This window comes from Monocercomonoides exilis (genome assembly GCF_001643675.1).
Source record: "Monocercomonoides exilis strain PA203 chromosome Unknown scaffold6-2077815, whole genome shotgun sequence".
In the NCBI taxonomy this organism is placed as follows: Eukaryota; Preaxostyla; order Oxymonadida; family Polymastigidae; genus Monocercomonoides; species Monocercomonoides exilis.
In genome coordinates, this window is record NW_027150551.1 from 1509854 (window position 1) to 1528171 (window position 18318).

General features: G+C 41.8%; 4 protein-coding genes across 4 annotated transcripts; 1 reads left to right on the top strand and 3 right to left on the bottom strand.

The window, feature by feature from the left end:
- Positions 1 to 19: 19 nt before the first annotated feature.
- Positions 20 to 1836, top strand: MONOS_5121 (putative serine/arginine repetitive matrix protein 1). Its single transcript, XM_067875242.1, has 5 exons — positions 20 to 59; positions 134 to 223; positions 294 to 419; positions 477 to 562; positions 627 to 1836. The coding sequence occupies exons 1-5, from the start codon at positions 33 to 35 to the stop codon at positions 1741 to 1743; spliced, it is 1446 nt and encodes a 481-aa protein (XP_067733948.1). The 5' UTR covers positions 20 to 32; the 3' UTR covers positions 1744 to 1836.
- A 38-nt stretch (positions 1837 to 1874) lies between these two features.
- MONOS_5122 (uncharacterized protein) lies at positions 1875 to 6803 on the bottom strand (the record flags this gene model as incomplete). Its single annotated transcript, XM_067875243.1, has 5 exons — positions 1875 to 3466; positions 3574 to 6294; positions 6350 to 6428; positions 6506 to 6682; positions 6795 to 6803. The coding sequence occupies 5 exons, from the start codon at positions 6801 to 6803 to the stop codon at positions 2274 to 2276; spliced, it is 4179 nt and encodes a 1392-aa protein (XP_067733949.1). The 3' UTR covers positions 1875 to 2273.
- A 249-nt stretch (positions 6804 to 7052) lies between these two features.
- MONOS_5123 (putative Phosphate transport (Pho88)) lies at positions 7053 to 8025 on the bottom strand. Its single transcript, XM_067875244.1, has 2 exons — positions 7731 to 8025; positions 7053 to 7670 (listed from the first exon to the last, which is right to left on the bottom strand). The coding sequence occupies exons 1-2, from the start codon at positions 7970 to 7972 to the stop codon at positions 7226 to 7228; spliced, it is 687 nt and encodes a 228-aa protein (XP_067733950.1). The 5' UTR covers positions 7973 to 8025; the 3' UTR covers positions 7053 to 7225.
- On the bottom strand, positions 8021 to 18057 carry MONOS_5124 (uncharacterized protein; the record flags this gene model as incomplete). The annotated part of the gene is made up of 5 exons (XM_067875245.1): positions 8021 to 9005; positions 9123 to 9395; positions 9525 to 10718; positions 10872 to 17800; positions 17865 to 18057. 5 exons carry the CDS (start codon positions 18055 to 18057, stop codon positions 8364 to 8366), a joined length of 9231 nt encoding a protein of 3076 aa, XP_067733951.1. The 3' UTR covers positions 8021 to 8363.
- Positions 18058 to 18318: the final 261 nt, after the last annotated feature.

The following is an 18318-nucleotide window of genomic DNA, read 5'->3' on the forward strand; positions in this document are numbered from 1 at the left end:
TGTGAAGATGCCATAACATATTTTTGTGGAAAATGGGGGATCATGGAACTATTTATAAAGTGTGAATTTAAAAATTTTTCAGGTTTAACAAAGTGATTTCAATTTAACAACATAATTTAAATAAACTGAAAAGGGAGTAAGCTTGGATCAGGATACACGATTTCAAGACAAGCAACAAACATTATTATCAAAGATTCAGCTCTCACCAATTCTCAAACAGAAAGTACATTGTTAACATTTTATTTTAACTAAACTTTTGCTTTTGTTTATGAAATCTGTTGATATATATTTAGGTAGTAACAAAAAAAATCAATTTTGATGTTCTTGGCAACTGGATTCAAAAGAAAATTGAAAACATTCTTGGAGTTGAAGATGAAGTTACAGGAAATTTTGTTTTACAACTTTTGCAAGACAAGGAGGTTGATTTTCCATTCTTCTGAGCTTTTACTAATTTGATTAAATTTGAATTTTTATAGAATCCAGATCCTAAGGAAATGATACTATTTTTAATACCAGTCCTTGAACGTGATGCGACCTTTAAATTTATGGAAGAACTTTGGAGGTTTTGGATTTTCCATTTATTTTGAGGATAGTTTTCTCTTATTCACGTTTTTTTTTGCTTCCAGGTTGTTGATAAGTGCAAGTGACACTCTTGATGGTATTCCTCCTGAACTGGTTGAAGAAAAGGCAGAAATGGAAAGAAAAATTGAATTAGAAAATCGGAAAAGACGTATTTTATCCCAGCCACAATCTCGAACAGATCCACGATATAATTCACGTCAGGGATTATCTCGTCCATATTATCCTCCTAATTCTGCTCATCAAAATCGGCAGTCATCAAATTTCACATCATCTTCTTTGATGCCTCCCTCATTGTATGCAAGCGGCCCTGTGAAGGCAGATGTTGGTCAGGCATCGTTTAATTTCAAAGAGTTTGGAATGGCAGCTGAATCAAAAATCAGAGGAGATTATCGAAGCTCAAAACACGGAAGCAGGTGGGGCACTGACCGTTCTTCCCATTCATCGCGTTTTGATCAAAGAGGCGACATGGGGAAAAGCGAGCTTTCAAAATCCAGCGACGAGCCTGCCAAAGATGAAACAACAAGCGAGGAGACTTCATCTGAATCTGACAGCAGATCCAAAGCACACAAAGAAAGTCGCTCCAAGATGCGGAGGAGGCGACACAGAAGAAGCAGTGAGGGTTCGCTCAGCAGCGACAGCAACAGCAGTAGCAGTAGCAGCAGAGGCCGTAGTCGCAGCCGCCATCGTAGGCACGGGCGTAGACATCATCATCGCGCACATCACTCCAGAACTGATACTGAAAGCGAAGGAAGTTCTTCTTCATCGGAAAGTAGTGGATCAGTGGGCAGTGGAGATGAATCAGAAAGTAAAAGGCACAAGGATAAAAGAGGAAAGGATAGAAAGAGAAGAGACAAGAGAAGCAAAACTGAAAAGTCTAAAAAAGACAAAACAAAGCACGAAGAGTCGTCATCAGATGATTCAGAAAAGCCACTGAAAATGAGCGAAAAGGAAAAAAAGAAAAGATTGAAAGAGGAGTTGGAAGATGAAGAAGGAGCAGACGATTCGCAATCTTCGTATTCTTCCTTAAGCCACTCACATACGTCGCAGGGGCAGCCAACTTTATCGCATAGAAAAGAAACAGAGCATCCAGCTGATTCACTTCACTCTTCTCTGACACAAGATTTTTCTGTGAAAGAGGAAAAGATTGAATTGGATGTTTAAATGAACATTCCATTTTCTGACAATCATATGCAATCACTTCGCATTTCAGTCGATTTATAATTTCATTGTGTTTCAATAATATCAAAAATGCATGCTTAATTTTTTGGAGTTTGGCACATGGTTGATAAAGATAATTGAATTTGGAAATTTTTTCATTATTAAATGCAAAATGAATAATTCTACAACTTTTTGGAAAAGAAAAGAAACGAAAAACAATAAAATATCGAATTGAACATCCTCAAAAACAAAAGGCTACTCGTCAAAAAATAAAGAAAAAAAATCACTATTTAATATAGCTTTCAGGGTGTTTCAAAAAATCTTTCTAACACTTAAAAAATGAAAAGTACGAAATAATTTTTTATTTTTCCATGAATTCCTTGTGGACAAATGATTTCGATGCTTTTGCTCAAGTGTCATGCATTCCAATCATTCAAAACGGTAAATGAAATATTTGAATTACATTTAAAAGGATAGCTTCAAGAAAATATATCTTCATGTTTAATCCGAAAACAGTAGAAATTCGATAACTCTCAACTTATTTGATTGCTTTCATTTTCAGGAATTTGCTGACTTTGCGTAAATGACTCAGAATCCAGTGCTTTTTGTGAGTTAGTTTCATCTCTGTAATTAGATTGAGCAACGGACTCTTCTTTGTTCTGGATGTCTCCATCATGTACTTCACCAGCAACGGTATTTCCTTCTCCCGCATTTTCATTCAGTTCGAAGCTTCTCTCTTTTCCAGCTTCAACCCCAGTTTCATCATCTTTCAATGTTCCGCTTGCTCTTATTTCGTCCCTTTGCTCCAGCGAACTGTTCTTCATTTCTGGTTCACCTTCGCTAAACTCAGCGTCTCTGTCGTCTGGTTGATTTCCGATTTGTTGGTCTTCCATATTTTCATTCACTTTCTCAGCCTCATTTACATTTTCTCTGTTTGCATTTGCATTTGCACTTGCATTTGCATTCATCGAGCGTTCCCTTTCAAGTTCTTCGTTTTCGGAGTCCTCAATCTCAATCCCAAGCTGCTCAGAATCAACAACCCCTGCTCTTTGAGACACACCTCCAGAACTCCTTTCTGCTCCTCTTGGCGACTGTCGATATTTCCTGTGACAGTCTGTGTCTTCTTTCTCCTTCTCTTCTTCTTCTTCTTTTTCTTTGTCTGCATCAATTTTGCCTTGTTTGTTGCCTTCTTCTGACGCATCTTCTTCATGGATGCTCTCAAAATTACGCTCTTTCACCCCTGTTTTTTCATTCGACGAGTTATCTTCACTTACAATTTCTCCTTTTTCTTTGTCTCCCTTCTCATCTTCTTTTCCTTCTGTTGCATGTGCATCTGTGCTTGATCCTTGCATTTTGTCTTGCTCATCCTGATTGATTTGCTTCTGCCTTTCTGCCATTTCTTGCCTTCGCTTCCTTCTTTCCATTCTTCTTTTCTTGGCTCTTTCTTCCATCTCCTTACGTTCTCTTTCTCTTTTTTCTCTTCTCTCTTCGTTTTCTTTCCTTCTCAGCATCGTCTGCGTCATCCGCTGCTCTTTCGCATTCTTCATCTTCCGTTCTGTTTCCTCAATCTGTTTTTTCACTTCTGCTTTCCTTTCTTCCTCATTCACCCTCATCCGCTCCAGCACATTCTCTTCGTCTTCGTTTTGTTTGATCTCCTTTCTGATTCGTTCGTCGATTCGCGCATAGCACGCCTTCCACACCGCATCTCTGATTGGCTTCCTCCAATCTGTATATAAAGTGTATATTTCATTGGTTATTATAAATATGTTAAAAAAACAATATTATAAAAAATTGTACAGATAATACAATAAAACAAAAAGTGAGATTTCAAACCTTCTTCTTCTTCTTCCTCCTCCTCCTCTTCCCATTGCTCTTCATTTTCCTGAATAGCATCCATCGACTCGCCAAATGTGCTTTCTTCGTCCTGCCTCTTTTTCGACTGTGCATCTGCCTCAGAACTCTCTCCGGATTCCTCGCGCCTTTCTGCTTTCTGCCTCTTCTTTTCTGCAGAAGCGCTATTCACTTTTCTTCTTCCTCTCTCTCCTCTCGTTTGTGGGCGAGAACTCGAGGCAGCTTTATTCGTTTGAGGTGTTCGTTGTGCGTGCGTCTCCTTCTTCTCAAATGCTCTTTCTTCAGCTTCTTCTTCCTCTTCCTCTTCTTGATCATCTGCATGTTGCAATTCTGAATCTTGTTCCTTTGCTTTTCCGTTCTGTTTATCTTTTTTCCTGTTTTCATTTTGTTTTTCTTTCCGGCTAATCTTTGAGGCTGTTGTCATCGAAAGGAAAGGAGAAAAAAGAGCAGGTGAAATGGGATTAGATTTAATGACAGCGCGATGTGACTGAGAGGCTGAAGAAGAGGCTGAAGAAGAAGAAGAGGAGGAGGAGGAGGAATAAGAAGTGGAATAGGAAGAATGTCTATTCGGAGTCCGCTGAGCCGCTCGTGTTCCTGGACGAGTCGACGCAGCGCTTGCCGGCACACTCTTGGGCTTGCGCTCAGTTGTTTGCTTCGAGTCGACATCATACGATTCTTCTTCCATTTTCTGTGTGTTTTCTTTGTTCTCATTCTCATTCTCTTTCTCTTTCTGTTTTTGTTCATGATCACTTTCTGGTTGCGATTCGCTTTGTTTTTCAGCTGCATTCTCATCGAATGAACGTCTGGGTGTGTTTAACACATCTTCATCTTGAGTTTCTTCCGGTTGTTCTTCATTTCCTTCATCAGGATCCGAAGATGAGGTTGCAGAAGCCGCTGCAGATGAATCTGCTCGTGATGATGTTTTATTCATCCGTTTGGGAGAAAACGAGAATTTGATGACTGTTCCCCTTGCCTTCGCTGGAGTCTCTTGTTTCGGAGGAAACGCATCGTTTTCTTTATTTCTGTTCTCGTCTGTATCCAAATCAATGTCAACGACTTCGTAATCTTCTTCTTTCTCTTCCGTTTTTTGCTTATTTTCTTCTCTTTCAGATGAGTTTAGTGCTCTTTTTTGATCCTTTCGTGCTGTTTTGCTTGGACTCTTTTGCCTCGTCTCAAGTCTTTTGTTTATAATAGTATCTTTCTTTACTGTTCTTGGGTCTTTGACATAAGGCGAAACAGTCAGCGACGGATCAATTACTGAAATGATAGAGAGAAGTCCATCAACTGTGTTTGGCACCTCGTAGTGCCTCGAATTGAATGGAGTTGTTTGAGACAGCTGAGCAGTTGAAGGACGAGTGGAAGATGGAGACGATTGAGTATGTGGATGTGAGTGTGGGTTAGAAGATTTGGGAGAAGCCCGAGACGACGGCCGGTTGGATTGGCCCGTCGAAGGCTTCGTCGGATGATGGCTGGGTGTTTGTGAACGTGACTGCCGCGTGTTCGGACGGCTGTCTGTTGACTTCTGAGCAACTGCAGCTGATTGTGGTGCTTTGTTTGTCTCTTTCGCATTCTTTGGCTTTGTGTGTGTTGTGTGAAGTGTTTCGCTAGCGGAATGGTGTTTGACCAAAGCTTTCGAAGTTGACCTGCTCATCGTTTTTTCTCCACTTTGTTCGTTTCTTGACTTTGGTTGCTTACTTTGGCGAGATGCTGTTCGAAGAGGAGCTGATGGTTTGTTTGAAGATGATGTCTTCGGCGCAGTTTGTGGGCTTTCTTTTTTCTCGCTCTCTTTTTCTTCTTCTGGTTTTTCTGAATGAGATGATTTTTCCTCCTTTAATTCCTCGTTTTCGCCATTTGAAGTTTCTTTTTTGTCTGCTTCACTCACATTTTCATTGCTGCCATTCGCTTCAGGTGATTTTTGCTCATTTTCATCTTCTTCATCAATTTGTGTGGCAGGATCAAGCAACACTTCTTCCAACATGCAGCCGATTGTATCCTTTTCTGTCTCTTCCTTAACTGGTGCAAACTTTTCTATGCTTTGCTTTGTTTGTCCCTCTTTACGAAGAGAATTTTTCTTTGTGCCTGTAGTTTTTGAACTTTTCAGCCCAACCGCAGAACTCGATCTCTTTGGAGCTGTTGCTTTGCTGTTCTTTTCCAATGACTGTCCTTTATTGTGTTGGTTATGTGATGCAGATGAATCTTTGTGTTCTCTTGTTAACTGCTTTTGAGATGATTGTGAAGCTTTCGCTGGTGTTTGCGCTGCTGGCGCTCGATTTGAATGGTTGTATCTAATTGCCAATGAGCTTGATGAAGCCCGTTGCTTCGAAGAAGCTGGAAAAGAAACTGTTGCTCTTGATGCAGGGCGAGAAGATGAACGAGATGCCGTTCCTTTTGCGGCTCCATTGGAACTTGAAGTAGCTGTTCTGTCTTGAGAAGACAATGTTGCACTACTTCCTGTCATATCTCTGCTTCTGCGCAATTCAAAAGAAGTTGTTGCGCGCGGCCGTTCTTGAGCTTCGGCTGTCGAAGCCGTGCTTCTTGGAGCACGATGGTACAAATCTACGTTGTCGTATTTTACTGGATTCTGTTGCCTGTGAATAAAAGCTTTTTCGATGGCTGCAGGCTCCTTCAGTCGCGAATGAGATGGTCTTCCATAAGTGTAAACGAGTCTTTCATCTTTTTTTGGGCAGGGCTCAAGGTCTTCGACTTAAAAATATTTAACAATTATGCATGAAATATTTTTGAAAAAGAAATAGCATACTCATTTGACTTTTAACCTTATATTTCAAAGCTTTTCCAGGAATTGAAAGTGCAACAGTTTTACTCAAGGAATATGGCGACTAAAATTCAATAATAAAGAATTAAAATAAAAATTAAATGAAGGTATAAAATCCATTTTTCAATTCAATCTGAAAACCTTAGTTGCGGAAAAGTTGCTTTTTGTTTCAACTTGTTTTGTTGAAGATTTCTCTGTTCGTTGGTGAGCAGTTTTCGTTTGAGAATGATTTTGCAAAGGAGAATCAGATGCTGCTCTATCTTCGGTTTCTTTAAGTTCTGAATCTTGCTCAATTTCATGAGAATGAAGAGTTTCGGTCTTCATCATTTTGAAATTGCCAAGAAAAAAATTAAAAAAGCAAATAAAAAATAATTCATTTAAATTTTCCCAATAAAATAAAAAGAAAGTACAAAACGAAAAAGCAACACACCGTTGTCATACAACTTAAAATAGTAGCAATTATAAAAAGTTCTTAGTGAACTTTCTCTCAATACAAATATCAAAAAAACAAAAACATCCAACCATAATAACATTTTTTGAAACACACAATTTTATTTATTTCAATGTTTGATTTTAAAATTATTTCTTTTTAAAAAGAATAATATCTTCAATATACGCAAAATTTTTGTGAATCGAATTATCTCATCATATTTCGAAATTTCATTTTTGATTTTGAAATTTACACAAATGATCTGAGTGTCTCAATGTTTTTTAAACTGAAGTGTGATATGCACTTAAAACATAAGCATTGATTATTTTTTTAAAAGCCTGGAAGATATTTCGAATATTCGATAAAAACAAAAAAAATTCATTTAGGTAGAGAATCTAATGTATGAAGTTTTTATTGCGTGACTATTTCTCTTATGGCCTGTATTTTTTAGATTTTGATTGAACAGGCCCTTTCTTTTTGCCTCCGCTTCGTGCAGGCGGAATTTTGATTCCTTTTGCCCTTGCTGCGGCAATTGATTTTGCACTTGATGAAGAAGTAGTTGTCTTTTTAACTGGTTGTTTTGGAATCATGTCCTTCATTTGATCTTTTAGCATTTTTGAAAATTCAGATCCTTCAAATGGGCGTTTTATAGGTTGTCTCAGAATATGAGCCTTAAATAAATTGCTTTTAAAAAGATTATATGGTCCAAATACGCATTGAAGAATAAGTGACGTAACATTTCCCTTGAAATAATACATTGCAAAAGTAAAGCCAAGGGACATTAGCATCGAAAGAATTGATGACTTGAACTGTTCCATGTCATATTCTCTCTTTGACTTAAATCTAATTTTTGATTTAGAACCACCTTTTTTCATTCTAAAACAATAATCAAAAAATAAAAATCGCTTCAAATAATGTAAAGATACATTAACAGACTGTTTGGCAAAATTTAACATGTTCATTATTCCATCACTTTCATCAATTTGAATGTCTCTATTTTTTGAATCCAACCTACGAATTGATCTGTATATGAAATATTGAACCAGAAGAACAAATCCTTGTACAAGGCCCAAAACGCCAAAAAGAATATATAAATTGTTTCCACTTTTCCAATCAATTTTTGAAGTGATAAAGGTATTGACAAGAGGATTAATGAAAAGGCGAATTACGTTATCCATAGAAATTGCAAAACTTCTAAATTAAAGGAAATAAAACGCTGTAGAGCGTGTAAGAAGAAATTTATATTGATCTTTACCCATCATCTAAGTAATTTCAAAAATCATCAATGAAAAAGAAAAAAGGCTCCAAGTCATAAAGTTTTAACTAAGAAGTGAAGGTAATTAATATAGCAAAAGTGATGCTTAATGATCAAAAATAAATGCAAAATCAATCAATAAAGACAATAGAATAATAATTGAAATGATGAAAATTAAACTGAAAAAACGGAAAAAAAAATGATAACATTCATAAAAAAAAATCTAATTAATAAGTTATATTGTCTGCGTGGTGCATTGGATCATTTGGTTGCAATAGGGATTATTCAACACGGGATCGAAAGTTGAATTTTTTTCACTCTGTGCTCAGATTATCAGATGAATCTTGTTTTTCTCCTGTGTCTTCACCATTCTCTTCAATCGCTCCATTTCCACTTTCTTCCGCTTTTCCTTCACCATCCTGTTCTCCTTGTTCTCCTTGTGCCTCCTCCTCCTCCTCCTCCTCCTCCTCCTCGTTTTCTTTCAATGCATCTTTTGCATTCTCTTCACTTGGCCTGCTTTCTTCGCTCTGTTTTGCCGTTTCCTGATTCATCTGCTCTTTTTCTCCTTCCTTCGCATTCTCCCTCTGCATCGCCCTCCTTTTCCTCCTTTCTCTTTCGATCCTTTGCTGCTTCTTCTCCATCTCCTCCTGCTCTTCTTCTTCTTTCTCCTTCGCCTGCCTTTCTTCCTTCATCCGCTTCAGCTGCTGCTTGCGAAGCTCTGCTTCTTCTCTTTCTTTCTTCAGCCTTTCTCTTTCTTTCTCTTCTTTCTCTTGTTTCTTCTTCCTCTCTTCTTCTCTCTTCTTCTCCTCATATTCTTCGATTTCCTTCTTCCTTTTCTGGTTTTCTTTCTCCCTTTCCTGCTGCTCCTGCTTCTCCTTCGCTTTCCGCTCTGCCTCTTTCTTTTTCCTTTCCTCTGCAAGCTCTTCTTGTCTCTTCTTAAACACCTCCAGTTGTTCCTATCAAACAAAAAATTGCGTTGATAAACGAATACCAATGAAAAATGAATAAAAAATAAATAAAATATTATATAAAGCTCTTTAATCAAAGCAAAAAAAATGAATGAAAGATAATACCTTCAATTCCTTTCTCTTCTTTTCCTCTTTCGCCCTCAGCTCTTTCTCCTCTCTCTCCTTCTTCCTCTTCTTTTCTTCCTCTTCCATCTTTTTTATTTTATCTTTCGTCTCTTTCTCTTTCAGCCGTTCATTCAGAAGCATTCGCGCTTCTTCAATCCGCTTTTCTCTCTCTTTCTGCCTTTCCTTCTCTTCTTCTTCTCTTCTCTTCCTTTCCTCTTCTTGTTTCTGCTTCAGCTGCTGGATATGCCGCTTGTACGCACTCAGCTGGCTCCCCTAAAAAAAAAAAAACATAATTTTTTTCATTTAAATTGAATCAAAAACAATACGCAACATTAAGACATAAATAATCAATGTAAATTTTCGATCAAAAACAATAAAATAAAAAGCATTGTTTGATCAAACATTTTGCTCCTCGCTCTTCTTTTCTGCCTGTTTCGGTGATTTTTTCGTCTTTTTCACCATCCTTTTAACAATTCTCTTTTCAACAACTCCATCTTCATTCTCTTCTTCCACCTCTTCTTCCACTTCCTCGAATTCCTCCGCCTCTTTCTCTTCTTCTCTCTTCTTCCTTTTCACAGCCCCCAAAATACTTCCTTGTATCTTGTTCCCTTCCGTCCCTTTCGCCTTCGCTTTCTTCGCCTCTTCCTCCATCTGCCTCTCTTCTTCCTCTGTCAGCACAATCTCCAGCCCTTCTCTTTGTCTCTGTTCTCTTTCTTCCCACCTCATCCTCTCCCTCTCCTTCTTCTCCTTCACTTCCCGATGCCACTGCTCCCTCAACCTCGCCCTTTCATTCTCTTTCTCCCTCTTCTTTTCTTCCTCTCTCCTTTGTTCTTCTTCTTCTCTCTTCCTCTTCTCTTCTCGCTCCTTCTGCTTCTCGCTCTCTTTCTTCTGCTCGTTCTCTGTGAATCGCTCAACCAGCTTCTTCCGCTTCTCTTCCAATGCTCTCTTCATCTTCTCGTCCTCTTCCCTCTTCTTCCTCTCCTCTTCTTCTTTCTTCCTCTCTTTCAGTCGGAACTTCAATCGAGCTTGCTCAATCTCATACGCCCTCTTCTCTTTGAACGAGCTGAATTTCCTTTTTTCTTTCAGCTTCTTCTCTTCCCGCTCCAAATCGTTTTCTTCTCCGTTTTCGCCGTCTTCTTCCATCCAAAGCAAAATATCATCATCGTCTTCTTCTTCTGTCTCTTCTTCGTCTGCGCTCGTCATCACCTCTTCTCCTTTCAGCCTTCTTTCTCTTCGCTTCCGCTTCCTCTCCATTCGGAACAGCTCAATCTCTTTCTTTTCCTTTTCGGCCTCTGCCAGCACATTTTCTATCTCATCCTCAATTTTCGAGATTTTCGCTTTGATTTCATTCTCCTTTGCAACATATTCCATCTCTTCGCTTTCCGTCTCCTTCTTCAGCACTTCCTCTTCCTCTGCCTCTTCTTCTTCTCTTCTCTTCTCGTATTCTTCCTCTTCTCCTCGTTCTCCTTCGTTCTCTTCTAACTGCGCTTCAATCTGCTTCAGCAGCATTTCCGTCTCTTCGTCCACTTCTTCTTCGCCTTCTTCTTCTTCTGGTTTCTCTCCATTCGCTCCTTCTGACCCGTTTTCTTCCTCCTTCTGCTTCTTTTCTGCCTCTCTCTGCTTCAGAAGCTCTTCCAACTCATTCAATTTCCTCTGCCTTTCCTCTTCATTTGCTCTTCTCTGTGCTCTTCTTTCCTCTGCCTCTTCTTCCCTTCTCTTCGCTCTTTCTTCTCTTTCTCTGTCCTTCACCTGTTGAAACCTCAAATGTGCTGCTTCTACCCTCCGCAGGTTCTTCTTCTCCTTCCTCTTCTCCATCTCCTTCTTAAACCTGATCTTCCTCCTGTCCTTCTGATGCACCTGATAATCGCTGTTCAGCTCCCTCTTTCTTTTGTCGTCTTCTTTTTCCTCTTTCTTCATCTGCAGGAAACGCACTCGCTCGTAATCGCTCTTTGCCTCCAGTCTGGCTTTCTTCAGCTTCGCCCACAAACTGCTCACAACTTCATCCAATCCCCGCTTCCTCGCCTCTTCTGCCTCTCTCTCTTTCCTCTCCCTCTCTTCCAGCTCTTCCTCGTCTTCTTCTTCCATCTCTCTTTCTCTTTCAATCTCCTCTTCTCTCTTCTCGTCTTCGTCCATTTCTTCTCCTTCGAACTCCTTCTTTGTGCTTCCGCTTTCTTCATCGGCCGACAAAAGCCACGTCGAAAACGCTCCTCCGCTGAGCCCCAGCGACGTGAACGGGTTTTCGTCTCTTTCCTCTTTCCTCCTTTCGTGCTGCTTCGCCTTCTGCTCTTCGATCTCTGCCTCCCGCTTCTCTGCCAGTTCTGACTGATACTCCATCTCATCAATCCCTTTTTGCTCTCTTTCCAACCTCTCTTTCTCCTCCTTCGCTTGCGCTGCTTTCACTTTGGCCTTCTTTCTCTCCATCTTCTGCCTCTGTGTCAGCTCATCCTCAATCACACCGTCTTCGTCCTCTTCCACTTCGAAGTAGTTGTCATTGTCCCCTTCAACTCCTGCTCCATTCGCCATCGACGTGAATGTACTCTCCACATCCAGCTCAGCACAGCCGTTCCACCGCAGCCCATTTCCTGACACATCCTGCAGCCATCTGATCTTCTGAATCGCCCGCGCCGAAAACTCGTTCTGCGTCGGGTTCAGTTCTGCTTCTGCTTTCTCCTCCAAACGAGCTTCGGTTTCCTTTTCTCTTTCTCTCTTTCTCTCTTTCTTTTCCTCTCTGAACAGCTTTTCTCTCTCCTTCCACTCGTATTCGCTTCCTTTCATCAGCTCAAACGCTCTTCTTCTGTCTTTCTCCCTCTTCTTCCTGTTCTCCATCCTCTCTTTCCTTCTCAGTCTCCGGGCGTCTCTCTGCTTTGCTCCAAGCAGCACAGGCAGCGGAAGCACCATCTTCTGCTGCATGTCACGCAAGCGCTGGTACAAAAACGAGATGAGAAGAAGAAAACTTCTTTTAATCTCCTTCTTTCTCTCTTCTTTCTCCCGCTCTTTCGCTTTCTCTCTTTCGCGCTTGTTCCTCTCCTTCTCGCGATGCTGCTGCGCCTGAATGGATTCCTCATTGTACTTCGTGGTTGAAGCAATTGAAGCTTCATTTGAGGCTTGCTCGCCGTTGATTGCGTTGAGTTTCCTCTGCTTTTCGATGTCTGAGAAAAACACAAACAGATCATTCACCTGCTCTTTCATCTTCAGCAGCACTTGAAGCACATCAAGTTCTGATGTTGATGAAGAAGAAGAAGAAGATGATGATGATGATGATGATGATGATGATGATGATTGCATATGCTCATCAACAGACTTCCTCATCATCATCGATGCAGCAGGTGTTGCTTGTGACGTCTGTGCTGGTTTTGAAGAAGAAACAGCAGCAGCACCAGAAGCCAAATCATTTGCCCCTTTCTTCATCCCACTTTTCTCGTGTGAGTTGATCAGCGTCACGCCAACCGTGACGATCTGATTGATCAAATGGACATACGACTGCTGCGGAACCCAATCGATGTCGCTTCCGCCACTCCACTCGCTCAGCGGATTCTCCTTCTCTTTCAGCTTCCGCTCTCTCCTCCTCCTCCGCTGCTTGTCTTCTTCGTCTTCGACTTCTGTTTCACTGATGAAGTCTTCTTCATCATCGTCGTCTTCTCCATCTTCTTCTCTATTCCTATTCAGTTTTGCCTCTTTTCTTGCTTGTCTCCTCAGCCTCCTTTCTTCCTCTTCCGCCTCGTCCATTCTTCTGTCTTCTTCTTCCTCTGTCTCCTTCTGCTTCTTCAGCAGGCTCTCTACAAACGACGAAGAGGAGACGAAGAAGATGAGAGCGTGCTTCACATGCTCCTGGAAGATGCGTATCACAGACGGCGAGTTTGCAAAGCGCAGAATGAAGAAGGAGAAGATCGAGCACAATGAATGGAATGTGCTGAGTGAGGTGGCATATGGCGGGTTTGTGTCGATCTCATCCTCTTCACTTGGTGTGTTTTCATTGTTATTATTATTATTATTATTGGCTGTTAATTGATCCTTAGCAACTTTTGGCTTTGAAATTTCATTTTCTTCTTTCTCCTCTTTTGCCTCAATTTGTTCAGGGTCTGATGAATCCAATGGCTCTGGTGGCACTTCGGTTTCATCAACAGGCTGCTCGTTCTGTTGCAAAGATTCAGCATTTGAGGCATTTTGTAGTTGACCACTTTCGTTGGCTTGTTCTTCTAATGATTCAGAAGGTTTCTCTTCTTTCTGCTCAGTTGTTTGTTCTTCATCTCCTTCTGCTGTCTGACTGTTCTGATTTTCCATCTCATTCGTTTCTTCCTGCGTGTTTGTATTGTCATCGTCTTTTGTCTCTTCCTCTTTTTCTTCTGCATCAGAATATTCCTTTCTTTCTAATCTTTGGTCATTTGCTTCATTGCTTGTGTGCTCTGTTTCTTTGCCCTCATCAATTTGCAATTCTTCTTCCTTTTCCATTTCTTCCTCTTCTCCTTCTTCTTCTTCTTCTTGTGCCTTCTCTTCATTCAACCTCTGCCTCACTTTCTCTTCATCGTTCTTAATTTCGTCTTCCTCTTTCTTCAGTCTGCTGTGCAGGTCAAACATCAACAGAAATGAACTTATTTCTCGCAGCAGTCCATTCACATCGTTTGTTATCCATTGCTTCTCCTTCTTCCTCTTCCTCTCTTCCTCTTTGCCTTTCTCCTTTTCCTTTGTTTTTCTCTCTTTTTCATTCTTTCCATCTTTTCCTTTGTTCACGTCCTCTTTCTTCTCCATCTTCTCTCCTTCTCCTTCCTCTTCTTTCCCTTCTTCTTCCTTCCATTCTCCTGCATCAATACACCTTCTGCACCCAAAACTGCACCCACACTCCGAAACCTTCATCCACCCAGCCTGCGGATCAGCATCTTCCTCGCTCTCATCCACATCTGACTCCGTCTCTTCGCTTTCTGTTCCCTCACCATTCTCACTCCATTTGTCATTTCTCCTCTCCCGCTCCATGCGACTCACTCGTCCACTCCACGAATCCTCGTCTCGTGTGACTGCTCGCCCATCAGCCAGCAGAAGAGCACACAGCATATCCACATCGCCCTTTGAGCATATTCCGGAATGCAATCTGCCCACAATATACTTCAAAAACGGTTTTTCCGGCAGAAGCGGATTAAACGCCGCCAGAGTTAGCGCAGTGAGCGATGTGAGCTCGTCAGCAGAGCTGCGGATGAGAAGGGGAATTTTTGTTGGGGGCGGAAGAGGGGATTGCAAAGAAGTCAAAACAGAAGACAAGGAAGAAAGGAAAGAGAAAGAGGTGTTGTAGAAAGAGGACGGGGTGGTGGAGATGAGATGGAGGAAGTAGTCTGAGTGAATTGTGGAGGTGATTCCGAGGAGATAAGGGCACGAGGGAGAGAAGCCAGACGGCTGGATGCGGCAGAGCTGCAGGAGATTGACAGCATATGTCGACAAGGCGCGATGTGGGTGAGATGGCTGAAGTGGCTGTGAAGGAGAAGGAGAAGAAGATGATGATGATGATGCAGATGGTGAGTTGAGAGAATTTGACGCGTCTGTTTGAGAAAGAGACTGTGATTGTGAAGCTCCCAAAAGCGATGTTCTGTTCCCTCTCTTCGTCTTCTGCTGTTTTGTGCCGAAGAACGTGTTCTTTTTAATCTGCTCTTCGCTCAAATGTCTGAGGAAAGCGAGTGGGGACGTGGTGTCCTGCTTCGACAGCACAAAAAGCAAGAGCCGCAGAAGCAGCACAATTGGCAGCTGCAGAAGCTCATCGTCGTCTCTTTCGTCGGCCCGGCGGAGCAGCCTCTTCTCGTTCTGCTCGACTCGCTCTCTCTCTTTCTCTGCCACACGCTTCTTTATCAGCTCCATCTTCCGCTCCTCGTCAAAGCAGTTGTCAACTTTCAGCTGCTGCTTTTGTGTTTCTAATTTTTCGTTTTTCTTTCTTTCTGCTTCTTCTCTTCTTTCTGCATTCCTCTTCGCTTTCCTCCTTCGCTTCATCTCCGCCCGCACGAGACACAGCTGATTCATCAGCCAGCAGCACTTCATCGACAGCTGGTGGACAAGCAAAGCACACCAAAAGGAGACCAGCCTGAGGGCGAGGGCGGTGGTGGAGTCAGAGAGGAGGATGGAGGAAGAGCAGTGGACTGTGGCGATGGTGGTGATGGTGGTGAGCTTGGTGAGTTGGCGGGCGGTTGCCTTGGAGGATGAAGTGAGGGCGAATGAAGTGGTTGATGATGAAGAAGGTGAAGAGGAGGAAGAAGAGAAGAAGGAAGAGCCAGAAGGAGAGTTCTGGTTGATCTTCATAGATTTTGTGGTTGGTGGTGTGTAAAGTGAGTTGACAGCAGCTTCGACGATTTTGTGTGCCAATTGTATAGTCCGGGTGAGCATTGCAAAAACAGCACTCATTGTTTCATTGGAGCGGAAGAAGAACGACGGGAAGAGGCCGAATGCTCTCAGGAGGAACGAGAGAGAAGCAGAGAGAGAGGAAAAGGCGTCAAACAGAAGAGAAGAAGAAGCAAGGAGAATGGAAGTGAAGGCAGGCGAGGCAAAAGAAGAGCGGGTGAATGAGACTGATGAGTAGGATGAGGAAGCAGATGCTCCATTTCCTTCGGCAGAGGCAGCAGAAGATGATTGAGCATTCAGTTGGGCAACTAAGTTTGCTGGTGGAGTGACTGAAAAAAGAGAAGAGATGGTCGATGAGACAAAGGGCACCTGCTGCAACAGCACAGTCAGATCGCTTTCGCCCTTTCTGAGGCAGAACTGGATCATCGACTCCAAGTGCGAGTTTTCTGTTGAGGATGATGATGATGATGATGATGCAGGCAATACACAGCTCCCGGCAGACGAAAACTGCCCTTCGACATTTTGTCCTGTGCAGTCAAAAGGAGACGCGTTGTTCATTTCTTCGGCTTGCCGCTCTTCTTTCTCTTCGATCCGGTCCTGCTCTTCCATCTCTGCGTCTTCCATCGCCTCGGCCTCGTCTGCAAGTTCCTCCTCGTTCTCTTCGGCTTCTCTGTCCTCGTCATATTCATTGCGCCTGCCAACATTGGCACGCCCCGCCAGCCTCATGTCAGCCTTCATCTTCTCCCTCGCCTCTCGTCGCATCCTCCGCTCTTCGCCCCGCAGCTCCCGCTCTTTCTTCCTCTCTTCCCTCGCTTTCCTCCTCTCTTCTCTCTCCAGCTGCTTCTGCTGCAGCATCTCCCTCTTCTTCCTCTGCTCATACTGTGCGTTGGGGTCTGTACCGATATAGGACTCGTTCCAGCCACACACAGAACACGCTGCCATCACTCCTTCGTTGAGGGCAATCAAAGCAGAAGACACGGTGGATGAGGAAGAGAGAGAGGGCACTTGGATCGGAGGGACATGTATGGGCTGGTGGCGAAGTGAAGGAGATTGTGATGAAGAAGAGGCAGAAGAAGAAGATGTGGATGAAGAGGAGTTTTTTGTGTTTGTGTGATTGTGTGAAGGAGATGACATTGGAGATGCAGCAGCAGAAGCAGCACCAGAACGAGTTGGTTTGGTTGATTCATTACCACTTTCAAACACAGCCATCTTCCTGTTGATGTAGTTCAGAAGTGCAGAAAATGAGTGTGAAGCAGCAAACCGCGATGCGTGAGATGAGAGTGGTGTGGAGAAAAGTGCCTGTCGTGGGGCAATTGCTGATGATTGTTGATTGGAATCTTCTTGGTTAGAAGAGACGCTGCTTCTCATCTGTTCTGCTCCACTAGGAGTTGAAGAGGCAGGTGTTGCTGCTGCAGCGACAGACGATGAGAGATAGATAAACGCCGAGTCAAACAGCACGTCTTTGATGCGGAGCTTGGCGACAGTTGCGAGGAGGGAGCACAGGGCAAAAGCTGCTGCTGGGTGCCGATCCAGCTGATAGACAAGAATTGAAAAGGCAGACGAAGACGAGTGAATGAGTTGTGGAATGACTTCTTGTCGGGAGTTTTGAGCTTTACGGGCGTTATGTTCGGGCTGGACTTCATCAGAAGATTGAGAGGCAGCATTTTTGTCTTCGGCTTTATTCAGAGGAACTTTGACCAAAGGAGCGAAGGTTATAAGTGACTCTGTTGATGAGGTGCTCGGATACCCAGGCCCCACCGGAAGTAATGGACACTTCTCAAAATCAACTCCAGTAAACCACATCCACACAACAGATGTTAGCTCCTGGCAAGGGTTGTATATGGTTGGATATTGCGATCCCATCGATCCATTCGCATACACCGATTCAACCGAATACACCATGTTAATAAGACTGCGAATTGTGTTTGCAGCAACTATAATCAAATCATCGTTGCAACATCCGAGTCCAAAAGTTAATATTTGAAGTATAAATGAAAAAGATGGTGGATCTTCACGTGCAAGCGCAACGATTAATGATTGATAAGATCTCACCAAATCATAGAATTTCAATGCTTTCGACAAATTTTGTTCTTTTGATGCTTTAACAAACATCAATTGTAACTGTTCTTGTTTTGTTGAGAGAAGAGCAACAATTTCTCTTGAACGAAGCGAAAAACTGTTTTCTAACATCAAAACAAGTAGATCCAAACAAGTTTTTGCACGAGCGATAACGTTTTCTTCCAAAACCGGACCATCAACATATCTCAGTGAATAAGGTGATGACAATATTTTCAATGGACGATATCTTCTTCGATTTGTTTGTAAATTGAATATCTCTTCAAGCAAGTTCACAACTGTTTCTTCTTCTAAATATTTTAAAAAATTAAAATTTTTGTTAATAAATATCGCTCATAATATAATGTTGCAAACGAGAGTTAGATATTTCATCTCTCATGGCTTCATTAAAAGGAATTGACAAAAAATAAAAAACAGGTGCCAGATTTGAATAGTTCGCTCTTATGGCAACTCGGGCTTGGCTATTTATAATTTTTGTTTTCAGTAATTGAGCTTGTATATCTTTGTACTTCACGACTCTCGAAAGTTTTTGAAGCAAATCATACATCAAAACCCCATTCTGAAAAGCAAGTGAAGTTTCCACATCTAAAATTATTGTATCCTTTTCTTGTAAATTAATCTCACCTGATACCGGGATTTCAAGTTTTTTGAGCCAATCAAAAACCTTTTTTTTAATTATCATCAAAATATAAAAAAACTGCTTGTGATCAAAAACATAATATAATCTATTTCTTGTAAAATAGTTGTTTATTGAATTAATAAGAAACAATCTAACTAATGATTAATTAATAAAACTTTTCACGTGTTT

Excerpts from the sequence above, each read along its gene's own strand:
- MONOS_5121 (XM_067875242.1), top strand. The coding sequence starts at position 33 with ATGGGGGATCATGGAACTATTTATAAA. Across the intron at positions 60-133 it reads ATCATGGAACTATTTATAAA|GGAGTAAGCTTGGATCAGGA; the intron begins GTGTGAATTTAA and ends TAAACTGAAAAG. Across the intron at positions 563-626 it reads TTTATGGAAGAACTTTGGAG|GTTGTTGATAAGTGCAAGTG; the intron begins GTTTTGGATTTT and ends TTTTGCTTCCAG.
- MONOS_5123 (XM_067875244.1), bottom strand. The coding sequence starts at position 7,972 with ATGGATAACGTAATTCGCCTTTTCATTAATCCTCTTGTCAATACCTTT. Across the intron at positions 7,671-7,730 it reads ATGTTAAATTTTGCCAAACA|AATGAAAAAAGGTGGTTCTA; the intron begins GTCTGTTAATGT and ends TTATTGTTTTAG.